This window comes from Agelaius phoeniceus, chromosome 3 (assembly GCF_051311805.1).
Source record: "Agelaius phoeniceus isolate bAgePho1 chromosome 3, bAgePho1.hap1, whole genome shotgun sequence".
Classification (NCBI taxonomy): domain Eukaryota; kingdom Metazoa; phylum Chordata; class Aves; order Passeriformes; family Icteridae; genus Agelaius; species Agelaius phoeniceus.
The window spans coordinates 798,714-820,680 of record NC_135267.1 but is presented as its reverse complement, the minus strand read 5'-3'; the positions used below and the strand labels follow the sequence as shown (position 1 = coordinate 820,680).

Here is a 21,967-nt window from a genome sequence, read left to right as displayed (position 1 = left end):
CAGGCACCTTTCAGGGGGTGTGGGGGGTGATGGATGGGGGCACCCCTGAGTCTCCTTCTCTCCATGGCACCCCCAGCTCCCATAATGGGAAATCCAAAACAAGTGAATTCTCCAATTGTTTTATGGGACTGCCATGCCAGAGGAACATCATTCAGCAAACAGAATTCACTCCTAGCCATTCTAGGGGTAATTGCAGAAATTAATGAGGCTGAGGGCACCTGGGGAGTGGAGGTGTGTGCAGCTCTGGTCACCACCACACTCCCTAAACAGCAGAAGCTGCACATCCAAGGGAATTCCCACACCTGGGAGGACTCAGGATGGCTTATATGTGACACCAGCTCATTGCTGAATCAACCAAGATCCTGAGGACACTTCTCTGGCCATGTAAATGTGTTGCCAGCAGAGATGTACTGGGAGAAAAAATGTTATTTTAGAGTTCTCCACACAGCTAGGAGCTGCATACTAAAGACATAAAGCTGCTCCTAAAATTTGGAATCAGTCAGGAAGACTGTAGGAAAGCAGGCTGACACGCAAATGTCATTAAAGACAGGAGAGCTGGAGGAGCAGCTAAGTAGGAAAAAAAAGAAAAATTAGATTTTTAGCTGCCAGTTCCATTCCTCTGAGCCTGTGCTTTGCCTGGATGACAAACCCAGCTCTGCTTCTGGTGCCTCCTGACAAGCCCCTCAGAGCTGCACCTGGGCAGCCCAGAGGTTTTCCAGCTTCCATTTCCTAAAGATTAAAGAATTCTGGAACCAGGGATCCCCTCTGTGGATTGGAGAGTCCAAACCTGACCAGGCTCTTGTGAAATCCCTTAGGAACCTGTCCATGGACACCTGCAGCTACCCCCACATCCCATGAGGAGTTTCCCAGCAAAACTTCATTTCCTGGTGTTTTCCACGTGCCACTTTGCAGCCTCAGGCCAGAACTGATGTTCTGGTGGTGGAAAAAGGCAGCAAGTTCTCTCAGACCCTCCCTACCCATTCAGGATATCCAGGATTTTCAAGATGTGCTCTGACACCATGAAGAACCCTCATTTTTCCAGTTGTTTTCCCTAAAAAAGTCCCTTTCTCCCCAGGCAGTGCTGATCCAACCTGTGCTGTGTGGGACTGCCACACTCACTTCCTGCCCAGGAAAACCCCATTTCATTTCCCAATGGCTCCATGATGTTCATCACTTCTGGGAACCCCAAAGCCTTTTGGTTTCCATTTCAATGTGTGGTATCACACTCAAGTTTTAGCTCCACTACCCTGTCCCTCTGAAGTCCTTCAGCAAAGCCAGCACCATCCCCTCCTGGATCTCTCACTCTGGTCCTTCATTCCTTCCCTGCACCATGAGTGTGAATCATCTTCCAGCCATTCAGCACTGCAAACCCCTCCAGTTCCCAGACTTTGCAAGTGTTTCCAGTCCCAAATGTGTATGAATTCCTTCCTCACAGCTCCTGGAGAGAGAGGACTCATCACTAGTGACTGTCCCAGGAGCTGGAAATAACCCAGCCAAGGAGATCCTCAGCTCCTGGATTGCTTGCAGCCACAATCTGACATGCAGTGGTTCCCCTGGTGGAGAACCTGGACATCCTGGTGGATCTGCCCTGGATGAGGTCATTTCTTTGGAAGGCCAGGCCAGGGCTGTGTCCCTCACTGCTCCTTGCAGGCACATTTCCATCTGGAGCAGCAGGAGAGCTCTGATCCAGCCTGCTCCTTACAGAGCTGCACCCCAGCTCCTGAGGACTGAGTTACTTCTCACCCCAGGCAGGTTTGAATTCAGCCTGACCTTTGTGTTCTTGCCTTAGTCCTAAATATCATTTCAGAGGTCAGTGAGACTGTCCGAGGGCCCTTTTGCACAGCCAGGAGGAGGCAAGGAGCTGTTGTGCTGTGTGGTGTCACACCTGAAGGACAGGGCCATCCAGAGGGACTCCAGAAATGGCCATGGGAATCTCCTGAGGTTTAACAAAACCAACTGCAGATCCAGAGCAGCCTTTACACAGGAAATGTTCCCCTAAATCCATGCCCTGCTCACTCAGCTGCTGCCTTGCATTGTTCTGGGAATGCTGCACAGCTCCTGCAAGTGTGGAGTGAGTTCCAAGGCAGGAAGCAGTGGGGAAATAGAAATGCACTGCACAAAACACCTCCAAGGACACTGAGCCACTGCTGGGAAAACTCCTGTACAGGAGAAGTGGCAAACACAACACTGAGATTTCTTTTTTTTTTTTTTTTTTTTTTCTGTGGGAGTTTCGTTTTCTGCTTCCCAAGTTTCATTTCAAATGTGCAACCTGAACCCAGCAGAAACAAGCAGCAGATTCAGGCCACAACTTCCCAATTTTGTGATATTTAAAAGTTGCCACTGTGTAAATCTCAGCTCACCCAACTCCACTTCCCCAAGGCACTAAACACCACAATCTGTACAGTTTCATTACATCTTGCTCTTTATACCTAAATATCCTCATTTTTCAATATTTTCTGGTTTTACATTTCATGATGATTTTCTTATTCATTAATCATAGAGTCATGGAATGGTTTGGGCTGGAAAGGACCTAAAAGCTCATCCTGTCCATGGCAGGGACATTTCCACTGTCCCAGGGTGTTCCCAACCCCAGTGTCCAGCCTGGCCTTGGGCACTGCCAGGGATCCAGGGTGGGCACCCTGTGCCAGGGCCTGCCCACCCTGCCAGGGCACAGTTCCTCATTCCCAAGATCCCATCCAAACCTGCTCTCTGTCAGTTCTAACACTTCCTCAGGGTGCTGCTGACAGGAGGGCTCCAGATGCTGGTTAGGAAGGAGATCACTCATGATTATCCTGGGATTATTATTCTGGGATGATTGGAAGGATCAGTGTCCCCCAAAACTGGAACTCAGCCCCCTGTATGTACAGACACCAAGGTTATGAAGCCATGGGGTTGTTGTGAGTGGCACAAAAGGGACAAATCCCAGCTCAGAGCCCTTGGAGAGTGCAGAGTGAGCAGGAGCCCAGGCAGCCCCGTGGGCCAGGAAAAGCCACTGGCTCTGCTGAGCTGACCTGGTGAAAAGCCTCTGGTTCAAAGGAAGCTCAAAGGAAGGAGCTGAGGCTTTGCCTCTTGTCAGACATCCCCACAGAGCAGCTGTGCTCCTGCCAGCTGAGAAGCTCTCCACAGCTGAGCATGGAAAATTCCAGCCTTAGTGCAGCCCTGGATTGCATTTTCTTGCTGACACAAAGCAAGGCTCCCAGTCAATTTATAGGCACAGACTGGAGGCAAGTCCTAATTTACAAATTCCAGTTTTAAAGCACTTCCCACTAAATCACAGGCTGTGAGGATGCTCTCCCCCCCTCAAACAGGAGGTTTGCCAGCAGCCTGTCCCAGGGAGCAGCCAGGCCCAGTGGTTACAAGCACAGCTACTGCTGCAGACACACACATGGAGTGGAGTGAGCCCTGTGGAACACACAACAGCTGCAAACCTGCAGCCCTGAAGGGAGCCCAGCAAGAGCAAACTGTGCCCAGGAACACCTGCTGCTGAAGGAAGCTCTGTGTTACTCACCAGATCTGTAGCTTGATCTTCTTTCCTTGCAATTCAACAGTTTTAATCTTGAAGTCTATCCCTAAAATAAACAAACACATAAATAAGGAATTAGTGTTTAGTTATTTAAAAAAAAAATCAATTCCACATGAACTCTGAATAGCTGAGACAGAAGAGCAGCTTTTTTCCTCTTCCACTGAGCTGCCAGGTGAAGCAGGGATGTGCAGGGGCACTGAGGTGGGAAGGGAGCTGGGACAGAGCACAGCCAGGGCCCCAGGGACCTGCTCTGGAACACCCTGAGCAGGGAGGAGCCCCAGGGATCACCCATTGCTGGCATCCAAAACGCAGGGAACTCTCAGAACTCTGGGTCTGTGAGCCAAAACTCAGAATTAAACACAGGATTTGATCTGAAACCTTGGGAAAGGCTTCCAAACTTAAGTGCTGAAAGCAAGAATGTGGATTTATAGTTTAAAGCAGAGACACACAGTGTCTCAGAAAGTTTAGATGTTTAGAGTTTAAGATATAAAATAATAAAGTAGTGACAAAGGTAAACAAGGAGTTTAGACTGCAGTACTGGAAGTTTGTGTGTCATAATTAGCTAAGAAAGCTTGCACTGTAGCATGAGTCCAGAAGACAAAATATTTAAGGATTGGGTCAAAAACAGAAGTATCCTTATTAGCAGGGTTTTATTAGTCAATAACTCCTTAAAAAGTCTTGTAACTAAAGGTCTTGAGACCTTCTGAGCCCTGCTATAACAATGGAAGCCAAACTCACCCTTCCTGTCTATGTAAAAAATAAGAACAATAAATAACCTCATCTAGAAACTCAGAAGTCCTGTCACTAACTTATTCCAAACTCCTTAAAAATCCCCATCCAATCCAACTCCTGCCTAGGACACCCCAACAATCCCCCCTGTACCTAAGAGTGCTGTCCTGGAGCTCTGGCACCTCACTCCACACCCCTGAGCTTCCACAGGGATGCAGAACAGTTCCAGCCACTCAGAGCTTTAACCAGCAAGGAAAGGAGAATGATCAGAGCTTGATCTCCTTGTCCAGAGCCATCCCTGCCTCAGCCTTGGGTATGGGAAAGCCAAAGCCAGGCCCTGGCAGAAGTGTCAGCAAGGCCCTGAGAGCTCAGCCCAGCACAAACCATGAACAAGGATTTTACTTTCAATACCCACACAGAAAGTGCCCAAGTGCCACATCCCCACAGCTGCTAAAGCCCTGCAGGGATGGGCACCCCAAACCCCCCTGGGCAGCCCCTGCCAAGGCCTGAGCCCCCTTTCCATGCAGAAATTCCTCCTGGTGCCCACCCTGAGCCTGCCCTGGCCCAGCCTGAGGCCATTTCCCCTTGTCCTGTCCCTGTTCCCTGGGAGCAGAGCCCGACCCCCCCTGGCTGTGCCCTCCTGGCAGGGACTTGTGCAGAGCCACAAGGGCCCCCTGAGCCTCCTTTGCTGCAGGCTGAGCCCCTGCCCAGCTCCCTCAGCCCCTCCTGGGGCTCCATTCCCTGCCCAGCTCCCTCAGCCCCTGCTGGGGCTCCATTCCCTGCCCAGCTCCATTCCCTGCCCAGCTCCCTCAGCCCCTCCTGGGGCTCCATTCCCTGCCCAGCTCCCTCAGCCCCTCCTGGGGCTCCATTCCCTGCCCAGCTCCCTCAGCCCCTCCTGGGGCTCCATTCCCTGCCCAGCTCCCTCAGCCCCTGCAGGTCTCTCCACCCAGAGCTGCCCCAAGTCCAAGCTTCCCTTCCCAAAGCTGCCTCCAAGAATTACAGCAGAGCTACACCAGAGCAGCAGGAACACTCCAAACCATCCCCTCCAACTGCTCTGACATTAATTAGATGCCACCATCCTGGCTTTCAAATCCAATCAGAGAGCAGCACTGATCATTCTTCATGCTTTCCAAAAGCCTGCTTATATTTAGACTTTTTAAAAGGCAGCAGCTGCAAGCCCAAACTTCCCTCCCAAATCTACAAGGTCACTTTATACCAAGCAAGATTAAACAGAATTTGTGAAATGCATCATTACATAAGAAGTTTGCATGGGAGCTGTGCCTTGAACTCCTCTTAGCCAACACCCAGCACACAGAACTTGTTGGGCTGAGAGCTGGACATGACCCAGCTCAGAAATTCCCAGTTCTGGACATCCCTGGAGGGGTCCCAGCAAGGCCTGGATGTGGCACTCAGGGCTCTGGGCTGGGGACAAGGTGGGCATTGGGCACAGCTGGCATTTGATGGTCCTGCAGGGTTTTTCTGAGCTGAGGAATTCTGGGATTTATTCTGGGATTTATTCTGGGCCAAGGCTGTGCATTAATCCCAGGATGGCAGCCTGGGACCTCCCACCCATCCCAGGGCAGTGCTCCTTTGTTCTCCAGCACTGCTGCATCCCTCACATCAGGTTTCACTGATGAATCAATGTAGGAACTCTCACACAAACGTGACTGGAAATATAAACCTGCCCAAGGATTGACTGCCAAGATACAAAACTGCCCCACATCCACCCAGCCCTGTATTGTTTTCAGCATTTCAGGGAGTTGTTTGCTGCCACGTCGTGTGCCCAGCAACACAACCAAACAAATGAACACCAAACATGTAAATGAAATATTTTATATGGTGACAGTTACCTCTGGGCTGTGCCCAGGTGCAGCAGAGTGTTTGAGAGCCACTTTTTATGTGTTAAGATAAAGTAAATTATTAACCCAGCCAAGGAAATTAACTCTTCTCTGCACTGTGAGGGATTTAGCCAACTCCAGTATTTAGGGATAAAATAAATCTCTAATCCCATGTTATACTCAGCTCCCATTCCAATATAATACCAGTTCAGCCTTCAGAGCAGCAAGGTTGTTATAAATAGCAATGCATTTCCCTGGAAACACTTCCAGAGGAGATCCAAAACACTGGCAAAAGGAGACTCCTGCCTGCCTGCCGTGCCTGGCCAGCCAGGCTTGTTGACAATAAACAGCAGAAACACAAAGGCTTCCCAGAAAACAGACATGGGGAGGTTTCCAGGAAAATTCACTTCAGGAAAGAGCTGGAGAGGGCAACGGGTAGAAAACCTGACTGGCTGAAGAACAGACATCTCGTCATCACAGGGGGATAATGAAAGAGCTCATGAATTAAAGATGAGCATGAAATTACTCCCTCATTAAGTGTGGCTAAGATATTTATCACCTTCGGCAGGACGAGCTGGAATTCACAGGAAAACCTGCAAGAGCACTGGCCAGGCTTAGGAAAACCTTATCAACTCCAGATGTTCCAATGCAGATACGGAAATGTTTGCTACCCTGCAGCACAGCACGGGTCCCAGGTCCCTTCTGCATTTCCTGCCCATTGCCAGCCCTCACCTGTTGCTTAGAGCAGCCTGGGGGTGTTGGGGGTGACATGAGAGCCCCAAACCTCCAGGCCTGGGCTGATCCCCCAGTGTGGGCAGCAGGAAAGGGGAGATTCTGTCCCTGTGCCCAGGTGAGAGCCCACCTGCCCTGGGCATTCCAACAGCACAAGGACCTGGGGCTGCTGGACAGAGCCCAGAGGAGCCCCAGAGCTGCTCCAAGGCTGGAGCCAGGCTGGGAGAGCTGGGGGTGCTCACCTGGAGGGGAGAAGGAGCCAGGGAGAGCTCAGAGCCCCTGGCAGGGCCTGAAGGGGCTCCAGGAGAGCTGCAGAGGGACTGGGGACAAGGCCTGCAGGGACAGGAGCCAGGGAATGGCTCCCAGTGCCAGAGGGCAGGGCTGGATGGGATCTTGGGAATGGGGAATTGTGCCCTGGCAGGGTGGGCAGCCCTGGCACAGGGTGCCCAGCCTGGATCCCCTGGAAGATCCCTGGGGCTGGGAGCACCCTGGGACAGTGGGAGGTGTCTCTGCCATGGCAGGGGTGGCACTGGATGGGCTCTGAGGTCCTTTTCCACCCAAACCAGTCTGGGATTCTGAGATTCCATGGGCCCAGGGGTGACAAACCTGAACTCAGCTTTACAAAGGACAGAAGCCTTGATGGAGGTTCTGGGCTCCTGGTGCCATGGTCAGTGCAAACACTGCCCTCACACAAACTCTGAGTCTGCTCTGCCAGCCATGGCAACCAGGGCTCAGGAGCAGCTCCAGGGGCTGCCAGCTCACACTGGGCACTGAAATCAGGCCCCTCCATCCCACAGCCACAGGGAATGCTGCCCACACCCCCCCTGTACCTGTGCAGGCTCAAACCTCCAATGTCCTGCTGGATACACAACTACTGGCTCAAGGGATTTGTGTTTCCAGCTCTCTCAGATATAAGATGTTAATGAAGAGCCAGGAGCTGCATCAGCAGGACAGCTTTAAGTCCATAATCATTTCCATATCATTTTACACCTTCCCAAACCCCTGCCAAGATCCCCCCTCTGCCACTAAATCACAAAGTGACTGCTCTTGACAAGTGACAGAGCCACGGCCACCGCTTGGAGAGGCAGGGAGTAAACATTATTTTCCAGTCCACTGCAGAGGTACAAATGATGAGCTGGCCCTTTCACACAGCCCGAATTTTGTTTGCATTCCTTCCAAACAAAGCCCCCATTGAGCACGGGGAGGACGCTGGGCGGGAGGAAGCAGAATGTAGGGCAGGAGGAGGGCACGGCTGCGAGCTGGAGCTTGACAGGCAGCCTGCAGGCACATCCCACCCTGCAGGGCCATCCCACTGTGCAGGGCCATCGCACTGTGCAGGGCCATCCCACTGTGCAGGGCCATCCCACTGTGCAGGGCCATCCCATCCTATCCTACAGGGCCATCCCACCCTGCAGGCACATCCCACCCTGAAGGGACATCCCATCCTGCAGGGACGCCCCATTCTATCCTACAGGGCCATCCCACCCTGAAGGGCCATCCCACCCTGCAGGGCCATCCCACTGTGCAGGGACATCCCACCCTGAAGGGACATCCCACTGTGCAGGGCCATCCCATCCTGCAGGGACATCCCACCCTGCAGGGCCATCCCACTGTGCAGGGCCATCCCACCCTGTAGGGCCATCCCACCCTGCAGGGCCATCCCATTCTATCCTGCAGGGCCATCCCATCCCATCCCATCCCATCCCATCCCATCCCATCCCATCCCATCCCATCCCATCCCATCCCATCCCATGGATCCCATCCCATGGATCCCATCCCATCCCATCCCATCCCATCCCATCCCATCCCATCCCATCCCATCCCATCCCATCCTGCAGGGCCATTCCACCCTTCAAGGACATCCCATTACACCCTACAGGCACATCCCACCCTGCAGGGACATCCTATCCCGTAGGGCCATCCCACCTTGTAAGGACATCCCACCCTGTAGGGACATCCCATTACACCCCACAGGCACATCCCATCCCATCCCACCCCGCAGGGATGTCCCACCCTGTGGGGACATCCCATTCCACCCTGCAGGGACATCCTGCCCCACAGGGACATCCCACCCCACCCAGCTGGGCACACCCCACCCAGCCCAGGCCAGGAGCAGTGCAGCCCCAAGTGCATTTTGTGTGTAATTCATGAATAATTGCTGTGACCACGCTGCAGCAGCACTGCCCCTGCTCGAGAAGAAAAGCAACCGTGCAAAATTCAACCTCAGGTTCATCAGGGAAGGGAATGGAGCCCCAGGAGGGGCTGAGGGAGCTGGGCAGGGAATGGAGCCCCAGGAGGGGCTGAGGGAGCTGGGCAGGGAATGGAGCCCCAGGAGGGGCTGAGGGAGCTGGGCAGGGAATGGAGCCCCAGGAGGGGCTGAGGGAGCTGGGCAGGGGCTCAGCCTGGAGCAAAGGAGGCTCAGGGGGCCCTTGTGGCTCTGCACAAGTCCCTGCCAGGAGGGCACAGCCAGGGGGGGTCGGGCTCTGCTCCCAGGGAACAGGGACAGGACAAGGGGAAATGGCCTCAGGCTGGGCCAGGGCAGGCTCAGGGTGGATATTTGGAACAATTCCCACCTGGAAAGGATTGTCCATCCCTGGCACAGCTGCCCATCCCTGGAGGGATCCAAAAGCCCTGTGGCTGTGGCACTTGGGGACATGGGAGTGCTGGGGATGCTCTGAGATCCCTTTTCCAGCCTCACTGACTCTGCCATTTAAATCCTGTGTGTTCCAGCTGCCCAGCTTTGTGCCACAGGCTCTGACAGCAGCCAGGATTTGAAGTGTGGCTCAGGGAACAGCTCCCAGTACCTGTGCTCAGAGCACACCCCCATCTCCTGAGGAGCAGCAGGAGGTGTCTGGATGCCCGTGCCCAGCTGAGCTCCTCCCTGTGCTGGCTCACCCTGAGGGAGGTGAAGTCCTCAGCCAGAGCCACAGCACCTTCTCCAAGAGCCTCAGCTGAGTGTAAAATCATGGAATGGTTTGGGTTGGAACTTTAAAGCCCATCCAGTGCCACCCCCTGGCACAGGCAGGGACATTTCCACTGTCCCAGGGTGCTCCAAGCCCCATCCAAGCTGGCCTTGGGCACTGCCAGGGATGAGGATGGAGATTACTGTTGGATTATCCAGTCTACAAAGCTGCCAGCTATAAATGAAGTCACTGTACCACCAAAACAGAGTTCAGCTTTTGCTTGGGTTTGATGTTTTAAGAAGGTGAGGAGTCAAGGCTTTTCCTGCCAGCTGTGTATTTTTGTGTAATCCATGTGTTCCTCCACAGGTATCCACAGAGCTGGGATCCAGCAGTGCCAGTGTCCCAGGCCTGGGGTTTGCTATTATCCCTCCAAAATAAACTCCCCTGTCTGAGCTTGTGCTTCCAAAACCTCTCACACCAAGTGAAATCCTTGTCCCAGCAAAGTCCCAGCACCCAATGCTGGGGACAACACCTGGAAAAATTAACACTGAGACCTTGTTCTGTGCTGAAGGGTGAAGGAGGCAGGAAACAGCTCCTAGAAAACCTCTGGAAGGCAGTGCTGGCACTAAAGATGGAGGTTTGGGATGGTGCTCATCATCCACACCGTGCCGCTCTGAATCCCTCACAGGAGAAATGTTTTCAAAGACTTAAGTAGCAACTGAGATCATTAAGAGCTTAATTAAAAGCAGAACTCTCAGCTCTTGCCTGATGAGCTTGTGCTGGGCTTTCCTTGGAAAGAGAAAGTGGATTTGCTGCTGAAGCTTTCTTACGAAATAATTAATAATTATCTTAACTGATAACCAAGGTTAACGGCTGCTGCCCTGAGTGAATGACACCCTGAAGCATTCAAGGCTCTTGGCAAGAGCTGCCTTGTCTTCTAAGAGTTCAGAGTTCTGCACTTGACTTACTGGGAAAGTTTGGTACTGGGAGGGCTTGGAGGACATCAGCAGGAAATGGAGGAAATTCTTCCTGGAGAGGGTGGGCACCCTTGGAAAGGGCTGGAGTGCCCATCCTGGAGGTGTCCAGGGAATTCCTGGATGTGGCACTCAGTGCCCTGGGCTGGGGACAAGGTGGGGATTGAGCTCTTTTCCAAACCCAGGCACTCTGGGACCCTGCACTAATTCATCTCTCTCAAGACTTGGGGGCCCTCAGCATGAAATTGCTGAGTTCAGAAAGACCAGACAAAGCTTTGCACCCCCAAGTTAATTTGGCAATTTTAAAAGCTCCCAGGGTTAATTATTGCTGCTGTTGTCAGTTCTCTTTATTGCATTTTTGTTATTTAAATGAAGGCATTTGGGGGCTGGTTCCTGGGCCCTGTGCAAGCTCTAAGCACACCTGGGGGATCCCAGCCCCACAGTGACTCCAGGTATGGCACAGCCTGTGCCCCCGGGATTGCTGTGAGTCCTGAGGTCTGTTCCTTCACACTTTATGAATGAGAGAGTTGTTAATTCAGTGAAATAGCAGCACTTTCCTTCTGCCTGCCCAGTTTCTTTACTCAACACAGGAATTTCCCAAGAAGTGAGGCAGCAAGGACAAGGTTTACACTTTCCTGTGGCTATTCAAGCCCTTGCTTGAGTTGGACAGGTGTAGGGAGGTGTTCCAGGCCAGGCTGGACAAGCCTTGAAGCAACCTGAGACAGTGGAAGGTGTCCCTGCATGGCATGGAGCTGAGCTTTAAGGTCTGCTGGTTTTCAGCTTCCTTTTTCTACCCCTGTGCAGGTCAGGATTGAAGGCACTCGAGGGGATGGTTCATGTTCAGACTCAGGTGTTTGTTATTTCTTACCTGTGTTGCACTCTCACAGCAGTGAGTTCTGTAACAAGGCACAAAATGGCCAACTGTCTCTTGTACAAGGTCTTTTAAAGCTGAACTATCCAATTAAGAAATGACACCTAAATTATTTTCACTTTTAACCCAATAACTGATCCCTCAAAGTCTGCAGGGTGGCATTTTCTGTCCAGTTACAAAACACCACCCAAACCCATGGAGAAGAAGGAAGAAGAAGGTAAAGAACAACCTGCAACCACCCTAAAACCTCCATCCTGCCCCATATTTATTACCATATCCTAAAACCCCAAACTCTAAGTTTTCCAGCCTGTGACATCACACACTTCTACCCCACTCCACACTCACAATCCCAGTGCTCTCAATCAATTCTGGAAGCTTCTCCACAGCCTCAGGTCAAATGCAGTGCTCTCCTGGGGCTCAGAGTGTGTCAGCACAGAAAGTCTGGAATTCTCAGCACCCAGAATTTCCAACCCAAACCAATCCCTGATGCATTCTATGATTGCACTGCTCCATTCCTGCAGCCCCTCCCAGCTCCTTGGGGTGTCCTTTGCCTCACCCATGGGAGATGAGAGAGGAACAGGTCTGCATAACCAGTGCCATCTGTAAGAATCACAGCTCTCAGAGAAGGGCACTCAGCAAAGAGAATCTGAAGCAATTCCCGGCCTCATCCTTTGACAAAGGCTTAAGGGAAAGCCTGAGTTTCATCAGGGAGCCAAAGTCAGGTGATGTGGGAGGGAGTGGAAGCTTTAGGCTGGCTGGGACAAGCCTGGACACTCATGGCAATTCCTCCTGCAATCAGGCTTTGCCACCTCTGGCAGCCAGCACAGCACCCAGCTGCAGAGGGGAGGAACTGCCAGAATGGGGCTGCAAAGGGAGATAAAACCCCCACTGTCCTCCCCCAGTCCCAAAACTTCTCTAACAGGAGCATCTCTGACCACCAGAGCTTTGGGAGCTCTTCTTTCTCAGGAGAAAGCTTCAATAAAACAGCAAGAGGGGTCACCAGGCAGCCCCAAAACTCACTCCCTGACAATGAAATCATCAGATGAGAGATGGCAATGAGGAAACCTGCAAGCTTGGGACCACCTGGCTTCTTTGAAATAGTACCAGGAACTTCCAGAACACTTCAGGCCATGGCTACCCTTCCTAACAAAACATTTATTCATCAGGAGTGAGGACTGCACTGCATTTGAACTCTTCCTTGTGTTCAGCCCTGATCACGTGTAGCACGGTCAGGTCCATGGGAAGGGCAGTGGAAGAGGGAAAGGCAGCTGGATCAGAACAAAAAAACAGGGATGGAACCAAAGCAAGAAGCCTGTGGATGCTCTGGGTCTGACACAGGGTGCTCCTGCTCTAAACCCAGCAGGCAGCACCAGTTCTGCTCATGCCTTTGCAGGAGGATGCCCCAACTCCACAGCCCTGCACACACCCTGCTCTGGGAGCTCAAACACACTTAATCCCCTGAGTAAACAGAGAGTAACTCAGCAAAGCCAGCAGCTGCTCCTCCTCCTGTGCAGGGAGAGCCCCTGCACACACAGCTCACCTGCTGCTGGCTGTGTGCCCAGAATCCCAGCACACACATCCTCCCCTGGGGGAGCAGCCACTCCTCATGGGTCCTTCCTACACCCACATGTGGCCAGGAATTCTTCAAGGAAGTAGAAAAAATAGCATTCATTGAATCTCACAATGGTTGGTGTGGAAGGGACATTAAAGCTCATCTTGTCCCTCTTTGTGCCGTGGGCAGGGACACCTTCCACCGTCCCAGGTAGAAAAGTTTCCACTGTCCCAGGTGGAAAATGTTCCATTTCCAGGCATCAAAAACCCTGTCCCAGCTGGCCTTGGACACTGCCAGGGATGCAGGGGAAACCTGTGCTAGGGCCTTCCCAAGGGGAATGCTGGGATTCCTTCCCAATGTCCCTGTCCTTTGCCCATGGGAAGCCACTCCCTGTGTCCTGGCTCTGTCTGTCTGTCCAGCCCAGCCAGCCACGGAGAGCAGAGCAGCCCAGAGGAATCTGCAAGCCCAGAACACCTGGATCAGAGAAGCCAAGCCCACACAAAGAGCTGCAAGGCAGGTTATAAATAATGCAGGGCCCCATCACACATGGGCAGCAGAGCTCGGATCTGCTGGGCCACGCTGCACATTCCCAGCCCTCCTCACCACAGGCTACTCCCACACCACTCAGAGGCAGGATGAAAGCTCTCCAGAGCACTCCACACTGGCAGGGGAGTTCCCTCCCAAGCTGCAGTGACTCAGGAGTCCAGGGCAGGATGAGGAGTTCCTGCCTGACTTGTTCAGACACACAGGCCATGCCTGGAGGGGGAGCAGAGCTCTGCACAGGGAGCAAAGGGGCCAAAGGAAATGAAGAGAGGCAGGGAGGACTCCCAGAGACAGAGCCTGGGCTCCCACAGCTGTGGGGACAGGCAGGAGCAGCCCTGGGGACGAGCCAGAGAGTATCAGTCATCACAGTGACACTGGAATGGCCTCCTGGCTGTCTTGGCTCTCCTCTTCCACACCTGCACTTCCATCATTCCTGACATCCCACAACCAGGAGTGAAACAAAGAACTCAAGGTGTGATAAACCATGGATCTATGTGTTAGCAAGGCAGAAATTCAGCGAATTTTCAGGGAATTCAGGTGTTTCACCTTCTGTGCAGGAAGTTTTTGCAGTGCAGAGTGTGCAAACCAGAGCAGCAGCAGGAACTCACTCGTCCTGCTCTGCAAGGTTTCAAGTCGTGACAGCTCAGCACTGACAGAGCACCTGAAGCTGCATCTGAATAAAGTCAGCACATACCTGACATGAATAAAGTAACACACACCTCAAACCTTGGGAAAGGTGCACTGAGCTCATCCATCCACAGCTCAGAATTGTGGAAATGGAAAAGATCACCAAGGCCAAGCACTCCAGAGGTCTCAGAGAGCTCCACAAGTGGGTAAAACAAACTCCTCCCTGAAGGTGCAGCTCCTGTTTGGATCCAGCTGGGCTTGGCAGCCCCATGGGAGCAGAGTCAAGTGATTTAATTGCTTGAATCCCAACTGATGCCATGGCCAGTGCTAACAGTTTTCCCATACACCCAGTCCCTGGTGCCAACCCTCCCATCCTCAGTCCATCACCCCAAGGCCTCTCCTTCCCCAAAACTCAGGGCACACACCTCAGCTGAAACCTTGGGAAATGTTCACTGAGCTCATTTACAGAACAGAATCATGGAATTGGAAAAGATCACCAAGGCCAAGCACTCCAGTGGTCTCAGAGAGCTCCACAAGTGGGCAGGAGAAATTCCTCCCTGGAAGTGCAGCTCCTGTTTGGGAGCTGGTTTGGATCCAGCTGGGCTTGGCAGCCCCATGGGAGCAGGGTCAAGGGATTTAATTGCTTTAACCCAACTGATGCCATGATCAGTGCTGACAGTTTTCCCATACCCCCAGTCCCTGGTGCCAGCCCTCCCACCCTCAGTCCCTCACCCAAAGGCCTCTCTCATCACCCACTCACCAAACCAGCCCTTGCACCTTTGCTTTTCCCCCTGAATTATCATCTGGGCAAACATTCCCTGCTTTATGCCAAGGTCAGCAGCCTCCATCCATCCCCACCATGGATGATCCACACCAACAGCTGCACCAAACTGCTTTTCTCGGTAACATTCACAGCAGCAGCAGAGAAACTCCCATGGGAACAGCTGTATCCAGCTGCTGGGGATCCACAGGACCTGCAGCTTCCTGAAAATTGGTATTTTGTAGAGCAGCTATAAAGAACAGGAATCATGACTAGATCTCACTCTGTAAAGGTAAGTTAAAGACTCTTATCCAGTGATATTTGCTAGCATGAATATGTGTATCTTAAAAAAAACTTTATTTAATTCCAGCATCTATTTTTAGGAATGCTGTAGATTCCCAAAATCCAAACAAAGCACTTAAAGTTTTAACACAAAATTTGCTAAATTAGACATTCTTACACTCAAGTGTATTTCCTTTCCAAGAGGCTGCTCAAGCTCCACCAGCCCCTCTTAGTGCCCCCCTGGCCCTGTCCTGAAGCCCCATTTCCCAGTACTGTATAAAACTGCCCTTCCAAGCCCAGAGCAATCCAGAGCAACTCCAGAGCTGGTGATGCAAGGCAGGACACGGGACAGGGCCAGCAGCACCAGCAGCACCAGAGCCAGATCTTCTCCTCCCAATTAATCTATTCTTAACGAAGCAGATGACAGTCCTGTGAGACAGCAGCTCCTGGGCTGACCTACATTCCCCTCCTGGGTGCATCTGTGTGCCTCAGTCGCTGTCACACCCCCCCAGCAGGGCACAGGGAGATCTGATTCATGCAGACCAGCCCTGAGCAGCCCCTCAGGGACTCGCTGATACTCACTGGGGTGACAAACCCAGGACTCTGGCTTCTCTGCCCCCAAACCCCAGGCTTGATCCCCCCCAGACAACAGGAGGCTGCTGTTATCCAGCCTGACCTGGGGTCTGGGAATGGCCATGTGCTGGGAACACATCCACATCTCCACTGCTGGGAGAATTTGGGGATCTTCCCAAACCCATCTCACATTGCCCTTACAGCACGAACCAATTCAGAGAGGAACAGGACTCACAATTCCAGGAGGGAAGGAGACCTTCCTACCTGGAAATCTCTTTCTGAACTGCTCCTGCTGCCACCAGAACAGCAAAGGAGCTGTGAGCAGGTGAGATCTCTGCCATTGGCCCTTTCAGGGATGCACAGCAAGTGTAGGGCACCAAAACTGTCTCACTGCAAGTCCCAGCTGAAACCTTCTCCATGACTGCTTTTGAGATTTGTATTAAAAATGACAAATTAACACCTGAGCTAGGTCACTGCAAAAGGCAGCACTGCTTCCAAGAATTCTTTAAGAGCACTTGGCAGCAATGTTAAAAAATATTAAAACTATGAAGTGACCAAGGAGACAGAAATGGTGGGAGCTGTGTGCTCCCCACACAGCACCTCCATGGCACTGGGGACCATCCACCTCTCCACTGCTCATCACTCAAATTAAAATATTAATCACTGCCAGGAAGAATCGCCTTTATTCCACCTTATTCCCTCCAACAGGGAGAATCTATTACCTTGCTATTACACACTGGATACTTGCAGATGTAAATCCTTTTATCAGCTGACTTTTTTCTTCTTAAAAATCCAGGTTCTATCTACACCTTTAGGTCTGGGAAGCCACAGGGCTGTGAGGAAGCAGAGTAACAACATCAGGGATTCCCCAGAGCTGCACTGCTCAAGGTTGACAGATTGATTACCATGGCAAGGGCTGCTCAACCCACACCTGCAGTTAAAATCCAAACAATCAGGAGGTGGGGAAGGCCCTGGTACCACACAGCAGCCAGGGACCTGCCTGGGAGGGATTTCCAAATGTCTCCTCCTCATTTGTGATGACACACAAGGTATTCCCAAGAGCTCCACATCAACCTCAGTTCCAGGTCCCTCACTCCATCTGCTGCAGGGATTTAAATACTGACCTGGACACGAACTGCCAGTCATGAATTTTGTACTAATCTTTGCAAATAAATTTGCAACTTTTCTGTAAAGTGAAGGTGACAGCTCCTCCAAGAGAGGAACTAAGGTGTGTGAGCTTACAACCATGAGTTAGAGGTGGCTGGAGGGAAAAGGGACTCAAGGGACTGAAGTTAAATCCCCAAGAGCTCAAACCAACCTATTTCTACCTTGAGAGGCACCACATCCTCCTCCAGCTTCACAGGAAGGGACACATGGAGCCACACCTGAGCAGCTCAGTTACCACAGAATCATCTGGGCTGGAAAAACACTCCAGGATTGAGGCCAACTCTGCCCAAAGCCACCTTGTCACCAGCCCAGGGCACTGAGTGCCACATCCAGGCCTTCCCTGGATACCTCCAAACCTCCCTGGGCAGCTCCTGAGGGCATGAACAAACACAGCCTTGGTGATTTCAGCTGGGGTGGGACTGAGGCAGCACCAAGGGCAGCGTGGTCCTTCCACACCCAGGGCACCTGGCAGGGCTCCAGCTGTGCCAGGAATGCTCCAGGGAATGCTGAGCAGGGCCCACAGCAGCCACCTGATGGTGAGGGGTGTTGGGAGAGCTCTTGGGGAAGGAGAGGCCTTTGGGTGATGGACTGAGGGTGGGAGGGTTGGCACCAGGGACTGGGTGTATGGGAAAACTGTCAGCACTGGCCATGGCATCAGTTGGGTTAAAGCAATTAAATCACCTGACCCTGCTCCCATGGGGCTGCCAAGCCCAGCTGGGTCCAAACCAGCTCCCAAACAGGAGCTGCACCTTCAGGGAGGAGTTTGTGCCACCTGGGCAGGAGCAGAGCCCCAGCCATGGGCCCAGGCTCTGTGGCACAGTTGGATCTGGTGCTTTGATTCCTGAGGCAGCAGCCTCCATATCAGCATGTGGGCAAAGGGCAGGAGGTAACTGGGGGAGGAGCAATTCCATAAAATGGAGTGTTTCCATAAAATGGAGTGTTTCCATAAAATGGAGTATTTCCCATAAGATGGAGCATTTCCCATAAAATGGAGTATTTCCATAAAGTGGAGCATTTCCCATAAAATGGAATATTTCCATAAAATGGAGCATTTCCATAAAATGGAGCATTTCCATAAAATGGAGTATTTCCCATAAAATGGAGTATTTCCATAATATGGAGTATTTCCATAAAATGGAGCATTTCCATAAAATGGAGCATTTCCCATAAGATAGAACATTTACCATAATATGGAGCATTTCCATAAAATGGAGCATTTCCCATAAAATGGAGCATTTCCCATAAGATGGAGCATTTCCCATAAGATGGAGTATTTCCATAATATGGAATATTTCCATAAAATGGAGCATTTCCCATAAAATGGAGCATTTCCCACAAAATGGAGCATTTCCCGTAAAATGGAGCATTTCCCATAAAATGGAGCATTTCCATAAAATGGAGCATTTCCATAAGATGGAGCATTTCCCATAAGATGGAGCATTTCCATAAAATGGAGCATTCCCATAAAATGGAGCATTTCCATAAAATGGAGCATTTCCCACAAGATGGAGCATTTCCCATAAGATGGAGTATTTCCCATAAGATGGAGCATTTCCTATAAGATGGAACATTTCCCATAATATGGAATATTTCCATAAAATGGAGCATTTCCCATAAAATGGAGCATTTCCCATAAGATGGAGCATTTCCTAAGAGCTGTGACCTGGACATGAAGGCACAGCCACTTCCCAGCGCTGCTGGGGCTGGAAGGGCCCTCAGGAGCTGCTCCAGTCCAAGCAGGGTCACCTGGAGCAGGTGGCATTGAACCATCTCCAGAGGGACACTGCCCACCCTCCCTGGCACCTGGAGCAGGTGGCATTGAGCCATCTCCAGAGGGACACTGCCCATCCTCCCTGGCACCTGGAGCAGGTGGCATTGAACCATCTCCAGAGGGACACTGCCCACCCTCCCTGGCACCTGGAGCAGGTGGCATTGAGCCATCTCCAGAGGGACACTGCCCATCCTCCCTGGCACCTGGAGCAGGTGGCATTGAGCCATCTCCAGAGGGACACTGCCCACCCTCCCTGGCACCTGGAGCAGGTGGCTGTGAACCATCTCCAGAGGGGACACTGCCCATTGTCCCTGGCACCTGGAGCAGGTGGCATTGAACCATCTCCAGAGGGACACTGCCCACCCTCCCTGGCACCTGGAGCAGGTGGCTGTGAACCATCTCCAGAGGGGACACTGCCCATCATCCCTGGCACCTGGAGCAGGTGGCTGTGAACCATCTCCAGAGGGGACACTGCCCACCCTCCCTGGCACCTGGAGCAGGTGGCATTGAACCATCTCCAGAGGGACACTGCCCACCCTCCCTGGCACCTGGAGCAGGTGGCTGTGAACCATCTCCAGAGGGACACTGCCCACCCTCCCTGGCACCTGGAGCAGGTGGCATTGAACCATCTCCAGAGGGGACACTGCCCATTGTCCCTGGCACCTGGAGCAGGTGGCATTGAACCATCTCCAGAGGGACACTGCCCATTGTCCCTGGCACCTGGAGCAGGTGGCATTGAGCCATCTCCAGAGGGACACTGCCCACCCTCCCTGGCACCTGGAGCAGGTGGCATTGAACCATCTCCAGAGGGACACTGCCCATTGTCCCTGGCACCTGGAGCAGGTGGCATTGAACCATCTCCAGAGGGGACACTGCCCATTGTCCCTGGCACCTGGAGCAGGTGGCTGTGAACCATCTCCAGAGGGGACACTGCCCATCCTCCCTGGCAGCTGGAGCAGGTGGCATTGAACCATCTCCAAAGGGACACTGCCCATCCTCCCTGGCACCTGGAGCAGGTGGCTTTGGGCCATCTCCAGAGGGACACTGCCCACCCTCCCTGGCACCTGGAGCAGGTGGCATTGAACCATCTCCAGAGGGACACTGCCCATCTTCCCTGGCACCTGGAGCAGGTGGCATTGAACCATCTCCAGAGGGACACTGCCCACCCTCCCTGGCACCTGGAGCAGGTGGCATTGAGCCATCTCCAGAGGGGACACTGCCCACCCTCCCTGGCACCTGGAGCAGGTGACATTGAACCATCTCCAGAGGGACACTGCCCACCCTCCCTGGCAGCCATCCCAGGCTCTGTCCCCTCCATGGACAGAAGTTTTTCCCCATGAGGAGCTGCCCCCTGTGTTCCAGTTCATGGCCTGTGCTCCTTGTCCTGTGCCTGGCACCCCTGAGCAGAGCCTGGCACCATCTGTGGCACCCCCTTGGGAATATCTGGGTGCACCCTCAGGGTGGGGCAGGGACTGCTCACACACAGGCACTGAGGCCATTTCTGAAGCCAGAATGTGGAACCTCCTCATCCTCTTCCTCCCCAGCTGCCCTCAGCTCAGCTCACAAACATCAGTGCAACTTTTATCCAGGGAGGTCTGACTTGCCCACGCTGCCCCCAGGGAAGGAGTTTCAGAAGTCACATGAAAGCAGAGCCCAAATCTTTGTGGAAAAACAATCTCTGTGCAGAAAGAAGGCTCCAGGTTCCTGCTGACACCACCTACACTGTCACTAAGGTCCCCGAGACCACAGCTTCAACACAAGCAGTTATTTCTTCCAGAAAAAAGAAATTTGATCATTTTGTTATTCCAGCAGCTAAACCTTACACAAGGCTCCCACAAACAAAACAAAAGAAAATGAACAAAGGAACTATTTTAGCGATGTTTTATGCATACCAAGAGACAAGAGAGACAATAAGGTTTTTATTCATAAGGTACTAAAGGGGGAAAAAAAAGGAAATGAAGCTCTAGCAAGAAAAAGAACTTCCTTCAGAGCTGTTCCCATGCAGCAGGAAAGTCTGCTCAGTGTCAGTTAATTCCAGGTTTGAGGGCTGATTTAATTCCCTGCCATTACATCTTTCATTTTCCAATATACTCAATTAACTCTGGTCCAGGCCTTTATCAGCCCCTATTTTTAGGGAGGGCATCACATGGAGCAGCTGCATCTCCTCCTGAATCCCATTGTCAGGAGCCCATCAGGTCCCACACCCAAAATCACAGCAGGGAAAAATCTGGACTCCAGACAGCCCAGTCTGCAATTGGAATTCTACTCTAAACCACCAAGGACATGAATTAAATATGTTCAAGTTCAATTACAGCCAATTAAATCAGTTTTCATGCATGTCTCACCCTACTTAAGCTATATTTGTTAGCTAGGAAGTAAATACAGCACATGAATCTGCTTTCACATAGACTGCTATTTATGAAACACAGAATTTGTCACTACTTGCTGCAATGGTAATTTTGCCCTCAAATTACACAAAAATAAAATTCAAGTTAACACTTATCCTGGCTAATTTATACTCAGCAGATGGACAAGACAGATAATGTGAATTCATTCAGAAAAGCATCAGCTTTACCAAAGAGGAGGTCATGAAAGGATTCAGCCCCTCAATTCACTGCCATGGAATCACTGAGTTCCAGAAGGGTTTGGGTTGGGAAGGATCTTCCAGCTCAACTTGTTCCATGGGCAGGGACACTTTCCCCTGGCCCAGGTTGCTCCAAAAGGAGCCATGTGACAATTCCCTGCTGGAAAACCTGTTTGTGTTCTTCCAAACACAAAACAATCCCATTATTCCTGAGTGTCCCAAGCCAAGCTGCCCAGAGCAGAGAGCTCTGTCACTGCTGGCACCAGCACTGCCACCCCACGTGTGACCTCACATCACTGCTGCTTACAGAGGGCTGGGGACAGGCTGGGAGCCAGCCCTTGCTGGGTGACATTTCCAGCAGGGAATGGCTCATTAGGGACACACCTGCTCCCTCCCAGGCTCCAGTGCTCCTGCAGGATGTTCCAGAACTCCAACAGGTGGTCATGAACAGCTGCCACATCACAGCTGGGGGTGCTCCCAGTCACTGAACAGCAGAAAATTTCATTATTAACCCCTCAGCATCAATAAAAAGCGTGGC

At 52.0% G+C, this 21,967-nt stretch overlaps 1 protein-coding gene across 1 annotated transcript in view; it reads right to left on the bottom strand.

Moving 5' to 3' along the window:
- Positions 1-21,967, bottom strand: part of RAB10 (RAB10, member RAS oncogene family) — a 48,118-nt gene that overhangs the window by 12,972 nt on the left and 13,179 nt on the right. The window contains exon 2 of the mRNA XM_054652938.2: positions 3,509-3,569. Within this exon, the coding sequence (XP_054508913.1) occupies positions 3,509-3,569 (61 nt within the window). The remainder of the gene's footprint in view (positions 1-3,508; positions 3,570-21,967) is intronic.